Genomic DNA, 23091 nt, shown 5'->3' with positions numbered 1-23091 from the left:
TACTTCTCTTGGGATGAGGGAATGGGAATTAAGATTGAATCTGGAAATTGTGAGAATTGGAAGCAGGGCTATTGGATCCACAACTGCCCTCTTTGGTATGTGCGTTTCCACTCCCTGAATTCTTCTGAAATATAGTATTTGGTAGGGTGTGGTGGCTCACGCCTGTAATCCGAGCATTTGGGGAGGCCGATGGAGGTGGCTTACTTGAGTTCAGGAGTTTGAGACCCGCCTGGATAACATGGTGAAACCCTATCTCTACGAAAAAGACAAAAATTAGCCGTGCGTAGTGGCTAGCGCCTGTAATCCCAGCTCCTAGGAGGCTGAGGTAGGAGAATCGCTTGAACCTGGGAGGTGGAGTTTGCAGTGAGCCGAGATCGCACCATTGCACTCCAGCCTGCATGACAGAGCAATACTCTGTCTCAAAAAAGAAAAAAAAAAATGCACTTTGTAAATTGCCTTTTTCACTTTAAGTGACCATTTCCTCGTTTTAAAGAATATCCTCGGCCGGGCGCGGTGGCTCACGCCTGTAATCCCAGCACTTTGGGAGGCCGAGGCGGGCGGATCACAAGGTCAGGAGATCGAGACCATCCTGGCTAACACGGTGAAACCCCGTCTGTACTAAAAATACAAAAAAATTAGCCGGGCATGGTGGCGGGCACCTATAGTCCCAGCTACTCGGGAGGCTGAAGCAGAATGGTGTGAACCCAGGAGGCGGAGCTTACAGTGAGCCGAGATCGCGCCATTGCACTCCATCCTGGGCGACGGAGCGAGACTCCGTCTCAAAAAAAAAAAAAAAAAAAAAAAAAAATCCTCATACATAAATCTTTCGTGCACTTTATGTGTTTAAAACTGCTCAGCATCATATTACTAGGTATAAGAGAATAAACACTTTTAAGGCCTTTTTATTTTTTGAGACAGGGTCTCACTCTGTCACTCAGGAGTGCAGTGGCGTGATCTCAGCCCACTGCAACCTCCGCCTCCTGGGGTCAAGGGATCCACCCACCTCAGCCTCCCGAGTAGCTGGGACTACAGGTGCGCATCACCACGTCCGGCTAATTTTTTGTAGAGACGGGTTTCGCCATGTTTCCCAGGCTGGTCTTGAACTCCTGGGTTAAGCAATCCTCCCACCTCAGCCTGGCAAAGTGTTGGGATTAGGGGCGTGAGCCACTGCACCCGGTCTAAGCCTCTTAATACATGTTGTCAAATCATGTTTTCCTCTCAATAATGCCAACATTGGATTTTAAACATTTACAACATTTACAACATTTTAAAAAGTTCCACCAATGTAAGACAAGATGCGTTGTCATTTTTTTTTTTTTTTTTTTGAGATGGAGTCTTGCTCTGTCGCCCAGCCTGGAGTACAACGGTGTGGTCTCAGCTCACTGCAACCACCGCCTTCTGGGTTCAAGCGATTCTCCCGCCTCGGCCTCCCGAGTAGCTGGGACTACAGGCACATGCCACCATACCCAGCTAATTTTTGTATTTTTAGTAGACACGGGGTTTCACTATGTTGGCCAGGCTGGTCTCGAACTGACCTCGTGATCCGCCCGCCTTGGCATCCCAAAGTGCTGAGATTACAGGCGTGAGCCACCGTGTCCGGCCAGATATGTCATTTTAAGCGGGGCATGGTGTTGCATGTCTATAGTCCCAGCTACTCCAGGAGGCTTGGGCAGGAAAAGTGCTTGAGCCCAGGGGTTCGAGGTCAGCCTGGGCCACATAGTGAGACCCGTTTCTAGGGGGGAAAAAATGTCATGTCATTGTATTAACGTTTCTTCAGCTGGCTACTGGAGCACTTTTAAGTAGTGGCTCTCAAACATAGCTCAGTGGCTGGTCATGGTGGCTCATGCCTGTAATCCCAGCAGTCTGGGAGGCTGAGGTGGGAGGACTGATTGAGGCCAGGCGTTCAAGACCAGCCTGGGCAACACAGTGAGACCCCCCACCTCTATTTTAATAATTTTTTAAAAAAAGAGCTCAGCAATTAAAAAAAAAAAAAAAACTGGAGTGAAACAAAATGAACAATTTGCAGTGAGATTATGGACATGATTTTACATTATAAAACAATGTCTCATAAAACAATATCCCAGCAGTTTCATGATACTTCTTTTATATATTACAAGTTGTTTAAAATGCTCAAAATTGGCTTTAGTCTCCACAGTGGGCTACAGCTAAAGCAGCACTTAGAGGAAAATTTAAATATTTACATTTACATTGGAGGAAAAGTGTTACAAAGCTGGGGGAAAGGAGGAAATTAAGTAACAGAAAGGAAATACTTCAGAGCAGAAACCAATAAAGCAAAAACAAACCGGGCACGGTGGCTCATGCCTGTAATCCCGGCACTTTGGGAGGCCCCGGTGGGCGGATCACAAGGTCAGGAGTTTGAGACCACCCTGGCCAACATGGTGAAACCCCGTCTCTACTAAAAATACAAAACAAATTAGCCAGACATGGTGGCGCATGCCTGTAATCCCAGCTACTCGGGAGGCTGAGGCAGGAGAATCGCATGAACCCGGGAGGTGGAGGTTGCGGTGAGACGAGATCGCACCATTGCACTCCAGCCTGGGCAACAGAGCCAGATTCCGTCTCAAAAAAAAAAAAAAAAATCCAAAACCAAAACCAAACAAAAAACCAGAAAACAATGGAGAAAATAATGTAAAAAATTGGCTCTTTAAAAAATTAACTCAATTTCTAACTCTTTAGAAAGACTAATCAAGGAAAAAAAAGAAAACACAAATTACCAATATTGGTAATAAAAAGGGACCCTGCCACAGATCATATATTGATAGGGAAATACTGAAAAAAATGCTTAAAATTCAGTACTAACACCACATAAACACAAAATTCACAGTGACAACACACTTATTTAAAAGACAGGGTCTTGCTGTCACCCAGGCTGGAGTGCAGTGGCATAAATCATAGCTCACTGCAGCCTCAACCTAGGCTCAAGCGATCCTCCTGCCTCAGCCTCCCAAGTAGCTGGGACTACAGGTGCACACCACCACACCAAGCTAATTATTATTATTTTTTAAGAAACAGGGTCTTGCTATGTTGCCCAGGGTGGGGTCAAATTCCTGACTTCAAATGATCCTCCTGCCTCCTGCCTTGGCCTCCCAAAGTGTGAACCACCTCGCCTGGCCACACTTGTCATTATACCAGCAAATTTTGTGAGAATTACATATGCATCTGCTTTTGCAATAAATGCATTTTTCAAGTATAGAACACAGGTTTACAACATACATCAAATCAAAATGGTAAATCTGAAGATACTTTGTAATTAAAAAGCAAAATTAGCATCGAGTGAAAACTGTAAACCAACTAAATGCTACACTGATGAAGCTCTTAAGTTTCCTCCTAGACTGCATATTCAAACTATCAGCTTGTGCCTATGTTGGTATTAGCCTTTAGGTAATGCAAACTTCTTAGGATACTAAATTGGAATCCTTAGAAAATTCTAATAAAGTGCCAATTATGGTTTATGATTACTGAATTCTAAGAAATAAACCTTACTCTTTAAGGTTGCTAATAATAGTGGGAAGAAAGGATACGTCTTTTTGGATGAGTGTCCCCGCCCAAATCTCATGTCGGATTGTAATCCCCAGTGTTGGAGGTGGGGCCTGGTGGGAGGTGACTGGATTATGGGGGCGGTTTCTTATGGTTTTACACCATCCCCCTTGGTGTTGTCCCAATAGTGAGTTCTCCTGAGATCTAGTTGTTTAAAAGTGTGTGGCACCTCCCCTGCCTGTTCCTCCTGCTCTGGCCATGTGAAGTGCTTGCTCCCACTTAATCTTCCACCTTGATTGTAAGTTTCCTGAGGCCTCCCCAGAAGCCAAGCAGATGCCAGCATCATGCTTCCTGTACATCCTGCAGAACCATGAACCAATTAAACCTCTTTTTAAAATAAATTACCCAGTCTCAGGCATTTCTTTATACCAATGCGAGAACAAACAAATACACCTGGGATCCTGGCTCCCAATTTCCGATGACTTGTTTCATGAACACTAATGAACAGGCAGCACAGGGAGCAGGCATCCTCAGCTGCTCCTGGATGGCATCTGGATGGCAGCACATTTCATTTTTGTTTTTTGTTTTTTTTTCTGAGACAGAGTCTCACTGTTTCGCCCAGGCTGGAGTGCAGTGGCGTGAACTCTGCTCACTGCAAACTCTGCCTCCCGGGTTTATGCTATCCTCCTGCCTCAGCCTCCCAAGTAGCTGGGACTACAGTCGCCCACCATCATGCCCGGCTAGTTTTTTTGTATTTTTAGTACAGACAGGGTTTCACTGTGTTGGCCAGGATGGTCTCAATCTCCTGACCTCGTGATCCGCCTGCCTCGGCCTCCCAAAGTGCTGGGATTACAGGCGTGAGCCACCGTGCCCAGCCGGATGGCAGCATATTTTTTACATCATGTTGTTTTATTTTCAACTACTACAAAATAGAACAAGAATCAAATGTGATAATACAATTTTCTTTATTAAAAATAATTTACAGCATCAGTAACATATACACAATTGTCATCAACTGAACTTTGCCTCCAATATATTTCTATACAATACTTAATATTATTGAACTTAAAACTGTTACACTGTTTTGTTGGCTTTAAATAATAGACAATGATTTTTGTCTATTACTTAGTGATAGACAAAGTGATTACTTTGTTACTTAAGTGAGATATATGGTTTCATAGCCACATATTATGTGTAAAATTGATAGAAACATCAGCAATATCACTCTTTAGGGGAAAAAACACTGAAAAAGCCAAAGTCCATCCTCTTCTTCTCTCTTATTACTCCAACCAAACTAAGATAGGATAAACATCCAGTATCTTAGTATCTCCTCCTAAACCTAAAGACAAAAGAAAGGTGTCTTCCATTCAACCACAGAAAAATGTCAAATAATTTCTTCTCATCCTCTCACTCATCACTGTGAAAGCAAATGCACACAACCTTGTTACCATATACGCAGGCAACTATGATTCTGATTTAGGTCCTAGCTTTACTTTCCTTTAGTACAACTGTTGTTTGATTACCAATGAAAAACTAAGCAATCTGGCTAGAGGGATACTAGTACCTTCTTTCAAATGTCAGCATGGAGATAAAACAAAATAGTGATAACTGTCATCTTAGAAACTTTTTAGATATAATAATGGCAATTCAGTGGCTGGATGACATTTCCATTGATTCCATTGTATAAGAGTAGCAAAACCCCAAAATATGAAAATGGCAATGATATGTAGCATAATGTTTTTAAAGTATTAAAAAACCCCTGCTGTTGGTAATGACCTTTGAAATTGTACTTTAAGCTTACAACACTGATTTGCTTTTCTTGTGTGTCTGACATTACACTTCCTTTTTTTTTTTTTTTTTGGTAACACAAAATTACCCAAGGTATAGTCAACAAAGAAGACACAGACAATAAAAACTAACAGATGCCACATTTTGCAAACATAGCATTTGGCTAGAGGCAGAATTATAAGGTATACATGTTAAAACATACATCCAAGACTCTCCTCCTCAATTTGAAACCATGTTTATCAAGTTTTTACTTCATTGTATATAAGCCAAAAAATTAAGAGAACCTTGATTTGTTCCTGAAATACAAGATTTGCTTGTATTATTACTGGACCAGGTAGACTGGATATGTGAATGTTTAATTCATAGTTAGCAAGCTTTACCATCATCTCCTGAATCAGCTGCTGAGGATGCCTGTGCCTCTGCCCATAAATATATATAGAGTATGCTTTCAAAACAATATAGGCCGGGTGTGGTGGCTCACACCTGTAATCCCAGCACTTGTGGAGGCCAAGGCGGGCGGATCACGAGGTCAAGAGATTCAGATCATCTGGCCAACATGGTGAAACCCCATCTCTACTAAAACTACAGAAATTAGCTGGGCGTGGTGGTGCATGCTTGTAGTCCCAGCTACTCAGGAGGCTGAGGCAGGAGAATCCCTTGAACCCAGGAGGCGGAGGTTGCAGTGAGCCAAGATTGCGCCATTGCACTCCAGCCCAGCCACAGGGCAAGACTCCGTCTCAAAAAACAAAACAAAACAAAATAGATTTGTTTCCCCCTGCACAATCTGGAATTACCATTTCTTCAGAGCACATACAGGCATTTCATCTTTCAACCTGTAATTTCTCCTAACTCATGTTTTCATGTAAATTAAAAACACATGCACTAACAAATAAATATACAGCATATATCAAGAACACAATATAATTTGAAAGTGTCGAAGAAAATACTTACACAAAATTTAAATAAAGAAATCATTTTGTCGAACTCTAGTCCATCTTATTGTCTAAACACATATTTGCAAAATATTTTCAAAAGATTGTATGATTATGTGCAAAGTTCTTAGTGGTCTTCATCCACTGGTTTGGTAGTTTCAGCATTTTGCTTAAAACAAGTAATTCTTTATGCAATGTGAACTAATTCTGAATTGCAGTAACTAACTAGGTCATAGAAAGATAGCTATGTGAAAAAAAATCACTACAATTAACCTTTAGCCTGCTAGATTTAGTTTCTTAATTAAAAAAACGGTATAGAACCTTCTATAATTAATTTTCCAACCTTTTTTAAAAAAATTACCAAACATCTTGTTGACAGAACATTTGATGTGATGGGCAGACATGCATATTGAGGATATATAGTACTCAGCAACAACTTAAGTGTTTTATCCTTATGGTCAGCTTTGGTTAAAACAGTAACATAACAAAATTAATAGAATCATGCATTGCAGGTGATAAATGATTCAAAATGACAGGAAATCAATTTAATTAAGAAATAGCAACACTTAAAAAATGCATAGGGTTGAGCACCCGTATTATTGAGGGTGGATAATTTAAATGTATAGAAGAAATCAGTTCAGAGTTTAATGATTGAATAACATTCTCTTTAGCAACTATGAGTGTGAAATTTTGGTTAATGATACCGAAAATATTAGGTTATAGGAAGTTACGGTATTACATAAGGTGAGCAAAATAATCTAATCCAATTAATATAATGCCATCTGGGGGCTTGCCAGACAGTCACAGTGGCAAACTGCTGAAACATGAAAGGCTGCATCATATGTGATACATATTCCCACTGCTAATACATGGTGCCACACAATCAGTTGTATCCTGCCATGGTCCATCTTCATATGTGGAGGGAACCTTGGCTGGATTGGACAGAATGATTGTGACCCAGGGCAGGTTCTATCCCTTGCAGTTAGACTAAGGATAAACTTGGTTATATGACAAACTAAGAATGCCAAATGTGTCCAGCTCAATTCTGAAGAGGAATTAATATACTTAAAAGGTCCATTTATAAATGAGATTCCAATGGCCACAATTTTAGAGTCTAATCTGGCTTCTTATATTTCAATCTGCTACTCTTAAACCAACAAACAGTAGTACACAGTTTTATTGGTGCAAAACTAAACAAATCCAGGAAGGTTATTCATATAAGAATCTTCAACACAAATTCTGCCTTTATTTACAAAATGGTCTGATAAAATATCGCCCCCCCCATACTTACAGATCTCTTCCACAACACACTTCACATGTTGATTTTAGCAGTATTAATAGCACCATTCGTATATTATTTAAAATCAAGAAGATTTCATTTCAGTTACTATGTTGATTCATCATCATTTACATCCATGGATGAGATAAGTGAGTATACTGGGACTATCTGCTGCTCCATGGTAAGGATTCCTGGGTCCAGCACAAAAGGCTTTGCAGTTACCAGTTATGAAAGGTATCTATGGTAAGTAGATACTATGAGAATTTTCGTGCCACAAAGTTTAATAATCCTCCATGTTTGTATAATGTTATTTCCACATCATCTTCAAACGAAGCAATCACGCTGAATACTTTTCCAGTGCTTGTCTTGAAAGGAGCAAAAACATCTCATGTGAGCAAGTAAATCTTCCAGGTGCTACTTGATGGTTAAGACCATTTGTCTTCATATTTAATGACTATACTTGCCACAGATTCTGTCTGATTTATCCTGGTTCTAATTTCTTATATTCTGATTGCCTGAAACTTTGCTGCTGCTTGAAAAACACCTGAGATACCTGACCATGGGCTTCATAGCTAAGTAGAAAAATAGCTGCATTTAGATTTTGACTTATTAATTGGGGAAGTTATACTCACTACTCATATTCATTTTACACCAAATATTGATTGCATGTAATCAATAACTCCTACTCTTTCCCCTTTTTTCTTAGTTGTAAAGTCTGTTTTGCTCTAACTTTGAACGCTCAACTTTGCTCTCTTTGGAGTGGTATGTATGCCTCGGTTAAAATTAGATCAGGACAGCAAAAAAATGACCACCATGAAAAGAAAGCTGGCACTTGTTAAGTGGAAGTCAAGATTCCCCTTCATGTGTTCTTTTTTTCTGGTATAAGCACCCAGTTCTTTCCACTTTTCCTCAGAGAACATGAACTATTAACATAGCTAGATCTAAGTATGGAAGAGAGAGTCATCTTAAATGGCAACTTAACATTCATTAAGTGACATTAGTATATAATTTACAGCAATTGATTCTTATTCAATAATTCATAAACATTTGAGTGCATAATCATATATTTGAAAAATTTAGAGATACCTGTATATTCAATGTAATTCCAGGAGACAGTTCTTCAGGAAATGTTAAAGAAAATGTTTCTCTACCGGAGAGGCCCAAGGAATCTGCATTTTCTCCTGGAAGGAACTGAAGTGGAGCTATGCCAATTCCAATCAAATGATCTTTGTGTATTTTTTCATAACTTTCGGCCAAAACAGCTTTCACACCCTGTAATAAATGTGCATTTTATTCCCTCTAATCACTTCTGAAAGTTATTTATTGAGCATTTAAAGGGGGCAAAAATCTACTTTGGCCTTTCTCTAAATACTTTTAGTCTAATACCTCATACTGAATCAATATTTTATCAAAGTATTTACAGAACCTTCTTACAGATTATTTTTCTGAATTTTTATGGAGCTCTCTAAATTATTCGGATCCCTTTCTGCTGCTCTAGGGTTAAGTACTGCTGCTGCCTACCACATCATAAGAGCTCTATAAATGGGCCGGCTCCCTTGACCCCAAAGTAGGGCTCAGAAGGATTTCTATTTAAACATGCCAGATCTAACATATGTTTTCAACACTCTTGAAATGCCACTAAAATAAAGGAATAAAGAAGGTATACAGGGCCAGGCGCAGTGGCTTATATGCTTATAATCCCAGTACTTTGGAGGCTGAGGCAGAAGGATTATTTGAGGCCGGGAGTTTGAGACCAGCCTGGGCAATATAGTGAGACCCTGTCTCTACAAAAAATAAAAATAAAAAATACAATAAAAAGTAACAAGAATAGGCTGGATGCAGTGGCTCACACCTGTAATGCCAGCACTATGGGAGGCCGAGGTGGGCAGATCACTTGAAGCCAGGAGTTTGAGACCAGCCTGGCCAACATGGCGAAACTCCATCTCTATCTAAAAACAGAAAAATTAGCTGGACATGGTGGTGCACACCTGTAATCTCAGCTACTATGGAGGCTGAGGCAGGAGAGTCACTTGAGGTTGTAAGTGGAGGTTGCAGGGAGCTGAGATCATGCCACTGCATTCCAGCCTGGGCGACAGAGTGAGACCCTGTCTCCAAAAAATACAAATAAGTAACAACAATAATGAAGAGGGTATAAGCCCATAGCAACAAAGGGAATAGGATGAGAGAATTCTATGAATATTTAGAAAACAGAGATAGGTAACTGATTTAGAAGACAATGCTGAAACCGCAGAATGATAAAACGAAATTAGAGAGTGATACCAGTAAGGTCTGAGTTAATGTGCAACACAAGACCCAGGAAAAGGATTGAGATTCAGAGGCATGAGGTTCTCAGAATACTCGTGGATACAGGTTACAAGGCCATACAAAGCAGTAAGATCCAGCTCAATCCCCACTCCACAAGAGTAGAGGTTTATTCTCTGGAAAAAATGAGCCAAAGGCTCTAGGACTTGTGTTTTTCAACTTTTTTCTCCACTGTCTACCTAAGGAGTCTTTTAAGACTTTTTTCCCCCAAATTGTGTCTTCCTGTTCACCTTCCTTCTCTCCAAAATTTTAGTACCACAAAGATGCTGTGTATCTTTTAATGTACTCTTATTTATCTGTACTTTATGTGCAAAAAGTAGAATTTTTTTTACCACCTGAGGACCAATTTTTGTTCTTTTTTACTCATTTTTAACAAATTTTTACTCATTTTTTGTTATAGCAGAAATAAGGAAGAGAATACATTCTCTAAACTGACAAACACTGGGCACAGGGGCTTGAGAATACCAGATTGAAAACAGGGGACTAAGTAGATGTCTACATACTGAATGAGTCTCTTTCCTTCAAGAAACTGAATGGCCTCAGAGAAAATACAGATAATGACATATAGAATCGCTTAATGAAAAAGGTAGCTTATCACCCAGTCACCTATAGTAAGGCCCAGTAACTGACACAACCCAGCCCCCATCCATGGCTTGTAATCAGTTTTTTAATGTCTAACAAATGGAGGGCCAAGCATCACCTGCCATATAAGGAAAGCTTCCAACATCAAAAACAAACACTAAAACAATTTCCAGGATAAAAATAACCTATACCTATCATTAATACTCATAATAATACTTAAAATTAGTATCTTAGAAGGATGAGATTTTGTTTTATTCCCATAGCCCCTCAGAGTATTTACATTTTAAAGGAGATATTAAAGATTAAAATAAGAATGAGGCCTGCATGGTATCTGTGTTTCAGCCAGCCTTTTTACAGCTACAATTGTAAAGAGAAGCATTTGTGAGTATGAAATGGCAAAAAGCACATGTCACATGACTATTCCCCCCCAGCAGATGGCCTATTTGCTCTGCAACAAGGAAACAGTCTCAGGAGAAATGTCCTCCTGGCAGACAGCCAGGCACCACAATCTCCTATTTAGGGGGAAAAAAGGTGAAACTTGGCCCACTACTTCTGAGTCTTTTACCCACTGATGGGGCAAATTGGAGAAAATTAAATCAAAAAGAGGCAAGTAAAATTAACAGTGGGGGCCGGGCACATGGCTCAAGCCTGTAATCCCAGCACCCTGGGAGGCCACAGCGGGAGGATCACTTGAGCCCAGGAGTTCAAGATCAGCCTGAGCAAAATAGAGAGATCCGATCTCTACAAATAATACAAAAATTGGCCAGGTGTGGTAACTCATGGCGTAGTCCCAGCTACTTGGGAGGCTGAGGCAGGAGAACTGATTGCACCTGGGAGGTCATGGCTGCAGCAAGCAGTGATTGCGCCACTGCACTCCAGTCTGGGTGACAAGGACATGGTCTCAAAACCAAAAAAACCAAAAAAAATGATCAATAGGTATAAATAATTATAAAACAATAGTTTAAAACAGAATTTCCTTTCCCTCTATTATACTGACTTCTTCACATAAGACTGATGTAGGTTTTACCAAACTCAGAGTATTAAAATGATACTAACTAGATGAGTACAAAATATTACCAAAGATCACTGAAACAAACAAACAAACAAAACCCTCTATACCTATAAGGTTCAAATAACTATAAAAAATCCAGATAAACTTTGACAGGATGTTACTGACAAAAGGGAACAGTTAAAACTCTTTGAAGCTTAAGATGATAAATTTTAAGATTCAATACCAGTAAATACGGTCCTTTGGCAGCCCAGTCTCTGGAGTTTCCTGAACCATATTTCTTTCCTGCTAAAATAATCAGTGGGATACCTTCTTTCTGGTACAGCTCTGCAGCCTCAAATACATCTAGCTGTAGATTAAAACAAACACAAAATTCTTTAATACAAATTTTGATCCAGTTATAAATTGTCTAAATACTTTGTGTGCATTCTCACCGTCTGTCCTGATGGAAAATGAATTGTTTTAGGAGCTGGTTTTCCAATAAACTTATTAAAAAGCTTGATATTTGCAAAAGTGCCTCTTGTCATTACAGCATCATTACCTCTTCGAGCTCCGTAAGAGTTGAATTCACGAGGGGTAAGGCTACAAGAAAGTAATGAAAGTCAGTTTTCATTACATGTGGAAAATAATCACATACTATTGAGTTGTAAGACCTATTGAAAAATTTTTTTATCACAGAAAATTTCAAACACAAAAGAAAACAAAACCATGAATGTCCATGCGCCTATCACCAAGCTATAACTTAACAGATGTTTGGTTTCTTCTACAGTCAACCCCATTAGATTATTTTGAAGCAAAACTGAGATATATTTTAACAGCATACTTTTCAGTACATTTCACTAAAAGATGTAGACTCTTAAAAAAAATCTTTACACCAAAAAAAAAATCACAATAATTTCTTAACATCAGATAGTCAATATTGTCACTGATTATTTCCAAACTACTTTAAGTTGGTTTGTTCAAATCAGGATCCAAATGCAGTTCATAAATGTGTTCAGTTGATCTCAAGTGTTTTAATCTACAGTTGACCTTTAAACATGAATTTGAGTTGTGTGGGTCCACTTATACATCGATTTTTTTTCAACCAAACACTGACAGAAAATATATTATTCACAGGATGCAGAAAACTGCAAATACGACTTTTCATATATGTGGCTTCTGCAAGGCTGACTGTAGGAATTCAGTATGTGTGGATTTGGGTATACATGGGTGGTCCTGGAACCAGTCCCACATCTATACCGAAGAATGACAGTATATGTTCCCTCTCCTTCCTCCTGCTTGTGCTCTATCTGATGCAATAAAGTTACTTGTATAGTTTTCTGTACCCACATTGTGTTGACTGCATCTCCATGGATCATTTAACATGTTCTTCTGCCTTCTGTTCTTGTAAATCACATGTCAGATCCAGTGGTTTGATAAGATTTGGGTTTTTAATTTTTGGCAACAATGCTTCATAGGTCATATGTACTTCTATTAGGAGGCACAAGATAGCCAACTGTCTTTTCCTGGAATGTTACCAGTGATTGCTCATTGTGGTCTAGATTGCTTATTAGAGACCGTAAAATAGTGATACTATAATTCACCCATTCCTTCTTCATTTTTTAGGTACAAAAGTTCTATAAAGAAAAACTTTCCAGCAGGTATGTTGGCTCTTGCCTGCAATACCAGCACTTTGGGAGGCCAAAGTGGGAGGAATGCTCGAGCCCATGTGTTGGAGACCAGCCTGTGCAACAAAGGGAGATCTCATCTCTACAAAAAATTAAAAATTATCCAGGCATGACGGTGCGAGCCTGTAGTCCCAAGCTACTTAGGAGGGTGAGACAGGAGGAGTGCTTGAGCCCACGAGTTCCAAGCAGCAGACGGCCAAGTGCCACTGCCTTTCAGCCCAGGCAAGAGTGAGACCCTGTCTCTAAAAACAAACAAACAAACAAATGACAAACTTTCCTTCATCAATGATTTGGTTATGCTGACATACATTCCATACATGAAAGGCTGGTTAAAGAATTGATTATTTACCAGTTTTCAAGCTAATGAGCTGGTCCTGACCCTGAGACCTTTAGACAGAAGCCTGATGGTCTGTGACCATCAGGTAATCTTTGTAATTTTATTTTTGGTAATCTTGGTAATTTTTTGGTAATCTTGGTAATTTTTGGTAAAATTGTGTACATTTTCCAGTCCCAGATCTGGAATCAATAATTTCTCCATGAAGCACTGGTTCACTATACTGGGAAATAGTATTTAGAAATCATAATCTGGGTGCGGGGGGTATTGCTACTGGATTAGTGACCACATATAACTTTTTAGGGAAAAATAACTGAACATAAGTATCTCAATAATCAACAACTGACTTTTATCAGCCTCTGATTTGGTCTTTTATGCAGAGGCAACAATACTCTAAATTTGTGCATTTAAATTCTTACTTCAGGATGGGAGTGGTAGGAGGTTTGAGTGTCTTTATTTTTAGAAAATTCTAATTGATGAGCACTACTGGATTAAATGTGCTAAGAAATACATATCAGGAGGCATAATAATTACAAAAATTGTACATTTGAGAGAAGTGTGGACTGTTTTTCTTTTTTGGAGGTATGTCACAATTATGATGAAGATGGAAATCACAACCAGAAAAATATTTACAGGAAAGGAAACTTATTTCTCACCACTTTATAATAAAAGCTATGCAATATTATCACATGTCAACACAAGCTACATTGACATTTTGGCTGGGCACGGTTGCTCATGCCTGTAATCCCAGCAATTTGGGAGGCCGAGGTGGGCGGATCACTTGGTCAGGAGTTTGATACCAGCCTGACCAACATGGTGAAACCCTGTCTCTACTAAAAATACAAAAACTTGCTGGGCATGGTGGCGCATGCCTGTAATCCCAGCTAGTTGGGAGGCTGAGGTAGGAGAATTGCTTGAACCCGGGATGCAGAGGTGGCAGTGAGCTGAGATCACACCACTGCACTCCAGCCTGGGTGACAGAGTGAGTCTGTCTCAAAAATAAATACATACATAAATAAATAAATTTCAATGAAAAAGCTTGTCATTTTAATTACTCAAGCATCAAACAAGCATCCAATAAGCTAATCAGGTAGCAGTACTACAAATCCTGCTTTTAACAAAACTTTGTCTCTATTGTCAAAACAGTCCTTTGATAACAGGGCAACTCTACATGTTTAATCATGTAGAAATGAAATAAAATCTTACCAGTTTTAAATTTATATCTCCAATATAAATGGCCTTTACGTTTATTGTTCCTATAAAATTTTAGGCTCATGAAGCAGAAATTCATTGTCTTTTGATTTGTACATATCATTCCCAGCCTCACACATGTACATGTTATAGCCCATAAAATACACATTTAAATTCCTTACTCCAATAATGGGAAGCTGGTTTTAACCAAATGAGCAGGCTTCATTTGGTAGGTAAAACCAAGCTGACTTTTCAATAAAGTAGCACTGAAAAAGAAAAATCTTATTTCCAATCAGCTGTTTATTTAGACTATAAGGGCTCAATTTAAAATTGCAATTTCATTTTCTAAAGTCACAAGCAAAGACAAGTACAGAAGGTACCCCCCGCCTCCCCACCCTGCCACTCTCCATTCTTGCTTAAGACAAACCACATTGGCAGTCAGATATCTACGATAGCATGTATTTACTGGAAAAAAGGAACATGACCAATAGAAGCCTCTTAATCAGTAAGAAACAAGAAAAAACAAAAACACTCTAAAGCCATGTACACATACCCTCTGTTTGTCAAATACTTAGCGGCAGCACTATTCCTAGCGATACTTCCTGCAGGTGATATATGATCTGTTGTGACAGAGTCTCCCAAATATAATAAGACATGGGCATTTTCAATAGCCTGGAGTGCAATTGGCTCTTTGGTCTAGAAGGTAAAAGTTCAAGGCATTTAACTCTTTACAAGACTTCTTAGTTTATAACAATCTTTAAAAGATCAAATAGTAAAACAGTACTTACAAGTTTATCAAAAAATGAAGGGCATCTGATATAAGTAGACTTTAAGTCCCATGGAAACAAAACTGAATCCGGTGCTTCTAAGGAATTCCACCGTTTATTCCCCATCTGTGAATACAGTTTTCGTTGATGAACCAAAGCAAAGATAAAAGGACTCAGAAAAAGAGGCGCATGAAAATGATCAAGGGAATAAAATAGTACTTAGGTCACAACAACAACAACAAAAATAGGCCTTATCCATTTGGAAAGAAAATTAAGAGTGTATTCTTTTCTTTTTTTAAAAAAATTTTAAATTTTTATTTTTGCCCAGGCTGGTCTTAAACTCCTGAGCTCAAGCGATACGTGGGCCTTGGCCTCCCTGAGGGTTGGGATTATAGGCGTTAGCCACCATGCCCAGCCAAAACAGTGTGTTCTAAAAAATCATGATGTTTTTGGACAGAATGATTAAAAATTTGCTCCTCAAATTCTAGCATACCAGATCTTCAGGAACACTCCAAGGGGCAAGTTTCAATATAAAGTGAACATAAAGACTTCACAGAGTCCAAAAAAGTTAAAGAATTTAGAAAGATTTCTATATGTTGCTACGGAGAGATTAAGCATGTATGAGGTATGCTGTTAATGTCTAAGAATGTTATAATGGAGAAAAACCTCTGCTTTTTCAATGTATTTGTTCCACATCAAAGCCTTCAAACTACAGCCAAAAATCTCACCATTTCTTAGGCCAGGCACAGTGGCTCACGCCTGTAAACCCAACACTTTGGGAGGCTGAGGTGGGCGGATCACTTGAGTCCAGGAGTTTGAGACCAGCCTGAGCATTTTTTATTTTTTATTTTACAAAAAATAAAAAATGAGCTGGGCCTGATGGTGAGCGCCTGTGGCCCCAGCTACTCAGGAGGCTGAGGAGCAGGATTGCTTGAGTCCAGGAGGTTAAGGCTGCAGTGAGCTGCTTCAGGCCACTGCACTCCAGCCTGGGTGACAGAGTGGGGTGCCATCTCCCAAAAAACACCAAAAAATAAATAATAAAAAATAATAAATATTGCATAATTTAGCTAATTATTCTCTTTACAGCTTATTTGCCTCTCCCCAGAAGAATTTTGTGTTTTGTTCAATGATGTATTCTGAACACCTAATCAATTCTTTCTTTTCCCCCCTCAACTTTTATTTTAACTTCTGGGGTACATATGCGGGATGTGCAGGTTTGTTACATAGGTAAATGTGTGCCATGGTGGTTTGCTGCACAGATCATCCAATCAACACTAATGAATTCTGATCCTCTAAGACATTTTCTTTCTTTTTTTTTTTTTTTGAGACAGAGTTGCACTCTTGTTGCCCAGGCTGGAGTGCAGTGGCACGATCTCGGATCACCGCAACCTCCGCCTCCCAGGTTCAAGTGATTCTCCTGCCTCAGCCTCCTGAGTAGCTGGGATTACAGGCATGCGCCACCAAGCCTGGCTAATTGTTTTGTATTTTTAGTAGAGATGCGGTTTCTCCATGTTGGTCAGGCTGGTCTTGAGCTCCGGACCTCACGTGATCAACCTGCTTCAGCCTCCCGAAGTGCTGGGATTACAGGCGTTAGCCACTGTGCCCAGCCGCCATTTTCTTTTTAACTACAGATTCCAGATACAAACTTACTATTACACATTAAAAACTGTATTCAAAATAATGTAATTTTAATTTTTATTCTATTCAGAAGATATATGAAATAAAAGAACACTGCAAATTGATTAAACTAAGAAACACATAAGACTCTTACTTCTATTTTATCTTTTAATGCTTTAAACATGGATAGTATAACATGTTCTTCCTCTACTCGATGAACTTCTTCTCGACTAGGCCAAATATCATGCAGGTAAATGTTCTTGCCGGTGGGGTCAGTACCTGGTTAAAATTTTTGAACATGATACTCAGTAAAAAAATAACTCTGAAAATGTTCATACCTTTTCAAAGACATATCATGGAAATCAAGTAAATGATTCAACAGGGTGCTTCAGGCTTAAGCGGCTGGAAGAACTAATTACCTGCACATTTTATTTTCTTCACATAAACACAGAAATTAATAACTATACATTATCATACGTCTTCCTGAAATAATTCAAAGAATAGATGGTCTAAGAAACGTTTCAAAAATATAACGACTTCCATTGGGAAAAGTATGTGTAGGTATACATATACATAAAGGAAAAGATACCTAAAGGTTCTGTCTGGAAATCTATATTCACTGTGCCTGCTATGGCATAAGCTACCACTAAGGGTGGAGAGGCAAGATAATTGGCACGAACACAATCACAAAGACGACCTTCAAAATTTTTGTTTCCAGATAAAATTCCACAGGTAACCAAATCACCCTGAAAAAAACACAAACACACAAACAAATAAATTCAATTCTAGAGATGGTACAAATCTGGATAATCATATATAAGCAATCTTAAAGTCTGAGGGCGAGATTAACCAAAAAACATATTACTGATTTTTAAATATAGAACTATGCATCTTGCAAATAAACTAAATCAATTCCTTGTATTATGAAGGAATTATTTCAAGGATCTACAAATGATTCATTGAATCATTTAAAGATTCACAGGTTACTATTGCCAAGAGGTGCAGAGTTTACAGAAATATAAACACATCAATATATATTTTCTATAATTTAGTAACAAAACATAGTTAAGAAAATCATTTAGATGTCTTGCCAATCCACACATTTTACCTGTTTTACTGCATTTAAAACTGCGTCTGATAAGGGTGCTGTATTTCCCACACAAGTTGAACATCCATAGCCAACGATTTCAAATCTGCATTTCAAAAAAAAAGTGACTGAATAGCACATCACAACATTTATAGAGAAAGGACAAGTCTTATCTTATATTTCTATCACTGTAATAAGATTACTTAAAAGACTATTCATGACACATGGATTAACCTTCATCAATATATTCACCCCAGAAGATTCTGAGCAATCAAGTCTAACTCTCAGGCATGCTATTTGAACCAGCTCACTGCAGCCTTAACCTCCTGGGCTCAAGCAATCCTGCTCCTTGGCCTCCTAAGTAGCTGGGGCCACAGGCGCTCGCCACCAGGCCCAGCTAATTTTTTTATTTTTTGTAAAATAAAAAATAAAAATGCTCAGGCTGGTCTCAAAGGTGAATGCAAACCTTTGAAGAGCCTTAATAGCACTTATCACTGTACAAGAGAATTCCCCCAAATACTACTTGCTAGGAATATAACATGACCTTTTAAAATAATTGATACTGTACTTCCATCCAAGAGTTTAAAATGTAAAGAGGACCTGGCTATAATAACCTGACCAAAGGTCCCAAAAGAGGCATTGTAATTGGGCACTCTGATAGGAGTAGTCTCTCAATTATCAACCAGTTAAACCCAAGAAGAGTCTCTGACAATAAATCCAAGATAATATAACCAAAAGATTACAGGCACAGTCCTCTAAATTACTTTCAGATGCTATTCTAAAAGCAAAAAAATCTAAAATTTATCAGTTTTGCAATGGAATTGATAACTCATATGTTCCAAAATACACACCGAAAATATAACTAGGCTGGGTGTGGTGGCTCAGGCCTCTAATCCCAACACTTTCGGGGGCCAAGACGAGCCGATCACTTGAGGCAACAAGTTTGAGGCGAGCCTGGCCAACACAGTGAAACTCTGTCTCTGCTAAAAACATAAAAATTAGCTGGGTGTGATGGTGCACACCTGCGGTCCCAGCCACTCAGGAGGCTGAGGTAGGAAGACTGATTGAGCCTAGGAGGTCGAGGCTGCAATGAGCTGTGATTGCACCACTGCACTCCAGTGTGGGCAACAGAGCAAGACACTGTCTCAAAATCAAAAAATCCCCACACAACTAGCATCAATTGTTTTGGATTACATAAAAAACGTAGGTTACTTTTTTTTTTTCTTTTTGAGATGGAGTCTCGCTCTGTCGCTCAGGCTGGAGTGCAGTGGCACGATCTGGGTTCACTGCAACCTCCGCTTCCCAGGTTAAAGCAATTCTTCTGCCTCAGCCTCCTGAGTAGCTGGGACTATGGGCGTGCGTCACCACGCCTGGCTAATTTTGGTATTTTTTGTGGAGACGGGGTTTCACCATATTGGCCAGGCTGGTCTCAAACTCCTGGCCTCATGATTTGCCTGCCTCGGCCTCCCCAAGTGCTGGGATTACAGGCGTGAGCCACCGCGCCCAGCCCAAAAAACATAAGTTACTTTCTCCAAAGTTCAGGGACAATGTAAACTTATGTATTATAGACCCAATAACCTCATAAAACTAAAATTAAGACAATTTTCAGTTAATAAATGCAAACTATAAGATTTCTTTCTTTTTTGAACTGACCTACACAACTCACAGAAATTGTGCATACTTGGTATTGTTTCTTACACTGTAACTGTTATTTGGTTGTACTTGTTTGTCTTGTCTTCCCAACTAAGTATCTTGAAGCTAAGACCACATCTCCTACTTCTGTGTATCCAACCTGGTGCTTTGCTCATTTGATATGCCCAATAAGTGTTTCCTGAGTGATAAGGCGTCAAAAATTGTATGGTAATGGCAAGGTAGCAAGTAAAACTAAAGCATATTTTTTCTATCTTCTCTTTGTATATGAAAGGCACAAACAAGCAGCTTCAGTACCTACTGAACACCAATATCAATATGAAGCGCGATAGCTGTTACTTACCCAAGCTTACTGAGATATGGTAATACTCCACTTGAACTGAGGTAATGTGTAACCATCCCACTGCCTGGAGATAAACTTGTTCTTATATAAGGTTTAACACGCAGACCAGCTTCAACAGCCTTTTTAGCCAAAAGACCTGCACAGCCAACAAACAATGATTTATTATGGCAATGTTTCTTTCCCTCTCTCACCCATATTAAAGTAAAAAGTGAGAAGTAATTTATTTAACAGATTAAAGTATGAATTCATAAACTTACTGTCATTATTTTGTCCACTTTATTCTACTGATTTGCTTCATTTACAACAAATTTAAAATTACAGCCTTTATGTTGAAAATTATTAAGATACAGGCTGACATCATTCACACAGAGTAAACAAAAGGTGCACATATATAAGTACACGTTAACAAAACCTTTTTTTTCTCTTTCTTCTTTTTTCTAAAGCAAACCATTTTAAAGTCATAATTACAATAAGCTAAGGGCAATGTAACACATTATACATGGTTTTATACAACTAAGGAATTGTTCCAATGGGCATACAAATTAATTTCATTTACAATCCTTGCCAAGACAATGATCTTTTACTACTTTTATAACTTTTAATGAAAGCTACCACACTGTTATGGTTAACTTCTAGATAATCAAGAAACACCTGCTAATTAACTATAGTTCTAAATTAACAAGAGAAGCAGATACAACCTAAAATTAATTGACAGGTAAGTTATAGTAAACAGTAAATTTACCTTCGGTATAATAAAAACAACATAAATCAAACTCAGGCTCCTTAAGACCTAACTAAAATACTAGAAAGTCTCTCAATATCAAATGTAGACACTCATGCATCATCTAAGAAACAAAGTTACAATAACAGAAAAGCTAACAATAATTAAGGAAAAAGAAAAAGTATGGCCATAAACCATAACCCACCTGCAGCAAGCATGACAGATGGATTGCAATTATTGGTACAACTGATAACTGCAGCAATGACCACTGATCCATGAGACAGCTTATATTCACTTCCTTCATAATGAATGGAGACAATATCCTTTTGTTTTTCAGCTGCAATTTGGAAGCCTTTAAATCCAACCTATACAAATTTCCACAAAAATATAAACTAAATATTCTGGGTATGTACAGAATAAAAGACCGGCAGAAACCATAGCAGACACCGGACATTTGATGATTTAACATTAAAAATCCTTTTTGTGAGTGATGCTAAAGGCTCATAACATTCAGTAGTTGTAATTGAGCTGAAGCATAAATCTGCATGGGCACGACAGGAGTCTGGTGATGTTCACAAGCAAAACTTTTATCTACTAAGCGAGTACAGCCTACCACCCAGAATCCAGATCTTATTTGGCTTTGTTGTTCTTAATCATCCCTGTTTATAGCAATTCTCAAGAGATGGCAGAAATGTTTTTCTGTTAAAATGACCCCGAAGATTTCCTCCAAAGGGATCCTATGTGTGTGAGTGTAGCATAGCTGAAACAAGATTGGCTATGAGTTGCTAATTATTGAAGCTAATTGACAGGTACATGGCAATTCAGTGGACTATTTTGTTTTTGTACAAGTTTAACACTTTCTGAACAAAAAGTCAAGAAATCATAAAAAGAAAGGCTCTGAAAGGAAAGCCAAGTACTAGAGATCTCAGAACAGAGAAAGTGACAAGACTAAAACTGTGATTCTCAGACAGAAAATACAAACCCTCAAAAGCCAGAGACAACTTGCTACTCGGTCACATTTACCAAATTTTATGACAGTAGGCCAGGTGCGGTGGCTCATGGCTATAATCCCAGCACTGTTGGGAGGCTGAGGTGGGCAGATCACTTGAGGTCAGGAGTTGAAGACCAGTCTGGCCAACATGGTGAAACCCTGTCTCTACTAAAAATACAAAAATTACCCAGGAATGATGGTAGACTCCTGTAATTCCAACTACTTTGGGGGCTGAGGCAGGAGAATCGCTTGAGCCCGGGAGGGGGAGGTTGCAGTGAGCCGAGATTGTGCCACTGCACTCCAGCTTGGGCAACAAAGTGAGACTCTGTCTCAAAAAAAAAAAAAAAAAGTTTCTGTGATGATGTAACTATTCAATTATCTATGCTGTTCATCAATACAAGACCCATATGTATTCAGCATTTAAAAATGAGACTACTGTGACTAAGAAACTCAATTTTAAATTGTATATAATTTTAATTTAAATAGACACAATCAATCTCTGATTCTCAAAATGGAACTGGGAACAAGCTTACCTAATGACTGACTTGCACATTAGACAGAAGGAAAATAAGGGGGCTGCTGGTGTGTGCCATAATATATAAAACATAGCAGTGAATTGAGTTTATGGGTCACCTTGTTGGTTCTTTACTACTTAGCACAAAGCGGGCTGAAAAACACGGATAAGAATAAAGTAACCTACCTTTTCATTTAAGCAAGCCTGGAAATCGCTTTTCATATCTGTCACAGCAACTCTATCCTGAGGTCTTTTTGGACCACTAACAGATGGAACTATTGAATTCAGATTAATCTGGATCACCTAAGAAATGAGAAAGAGAAAGAACAAGGAATTAGAATTAATTCCTTACGACAGATTCCAATTGAAGCATTACTTTCTAAAGCAGAGTAAGTATATTCGTATTTATTTTAATGCAATTTATTTTAATAGTATAATACACCCTCAACCCCAAGAAATAAAGATTTTAAAACAAGCACATTTAAATGTACGAAACATGAAAATTTGCTAAAATCAAGACTAGTAGATCAGTATGCAATTAAACTACCACAACACCAATTGTACTGCATATACAAAATCTGGGGCCGGGCGCGGTGGCTCACACCTGTAATCCCAGCACTCTGGGAGGCCGAGGTGGGCAGGTCACGAGGTCAGGAGATCAAGACCATCATGGCTAACACAGTGAAACCTCGTCTCTACTAAAAAATACAAAAAATTAGCCGGGCGTGGTGGTGGGCGCCTGTAGTCCCAGCTACTCGGGAGGCTGAGGCAGGGGAATGGCGTGAACCCAGGAGGCGGA

At 38.9% G+C, this 23091-nt stretch overlaps 1 protein-coding gene across 3 annotated transcripts in view; it reads right to left on the bottom strand.

Annotated features, from left to right (window-relative positions):
* Window positions 1-4444: 4444 nt before the first annotated feature.
* Window positions 4445-23091, bottom strand: part of IREB2 (iron responsive element binding protein 2) — a 63105-nt gene continuing 44458 nt past the window's right edge. For all 3 annotated transcript variants that reach the window (XM_003813812.5, XM_057299917.2, XM_063596866.1), the window contains 12 exons: window positions 22479-22595; window positions 20993-21152; window positions 20067-20202; window positions 18095-18179; window positions 17576-17732; window positions 17141-17265; window positions 15391-15495; window positions 15156-15298; window positions 11845-11992; window positions 11637-11759; window positions 8584-8769; window positions 4445-7862 (listed from right to left, as the gene is read on the bottom strand). In XM_003813812.5, coding sequence (XP_003813860.2) covers window positions 7752-7862; window positions 8584-8769; window positions 11637-11759; window positions 11845-11992; window positions 15156-15298; window positions 15391-15495; window positions 17141-17265; window positions 17576-17732; window positions 18095-18179; window positions 20067-20202; window positions 20993-21152; window positions 22479-22595 — 1596 coding nt within the window. In that variant the 3' untranslated portion in view covers window positions 4445-7751. The remainder of the gene's footprint in view (window positions 7863-8583; window positions 8770-11636; window positions 11760-11844; window positions 11993-15155; window positions 15299-15390; window positions 15496-17140; window positions 17266-17575; window positions 17733-18094; window positions 18180-20066; window positions 20203-20992; window positions 21153-22478; window positions 22596-23091) is intronic.

This window comes from Pan paniscus, chromosome 16 (genome assembly GCF_029289425.2).
Source record: "Pan paniscus chromosome 16, NHGRI_mPanPan1-v2.0_pri, whole genome shotgun sequence".
NCBI lineage: Eukaryota > Metazoa > Chordata > Mammalia > Primates > Hominidae > Pan > Pan paniscus.
This window is presented reverse-complemented; position numbering and strand designations above follow the sequence as displayed.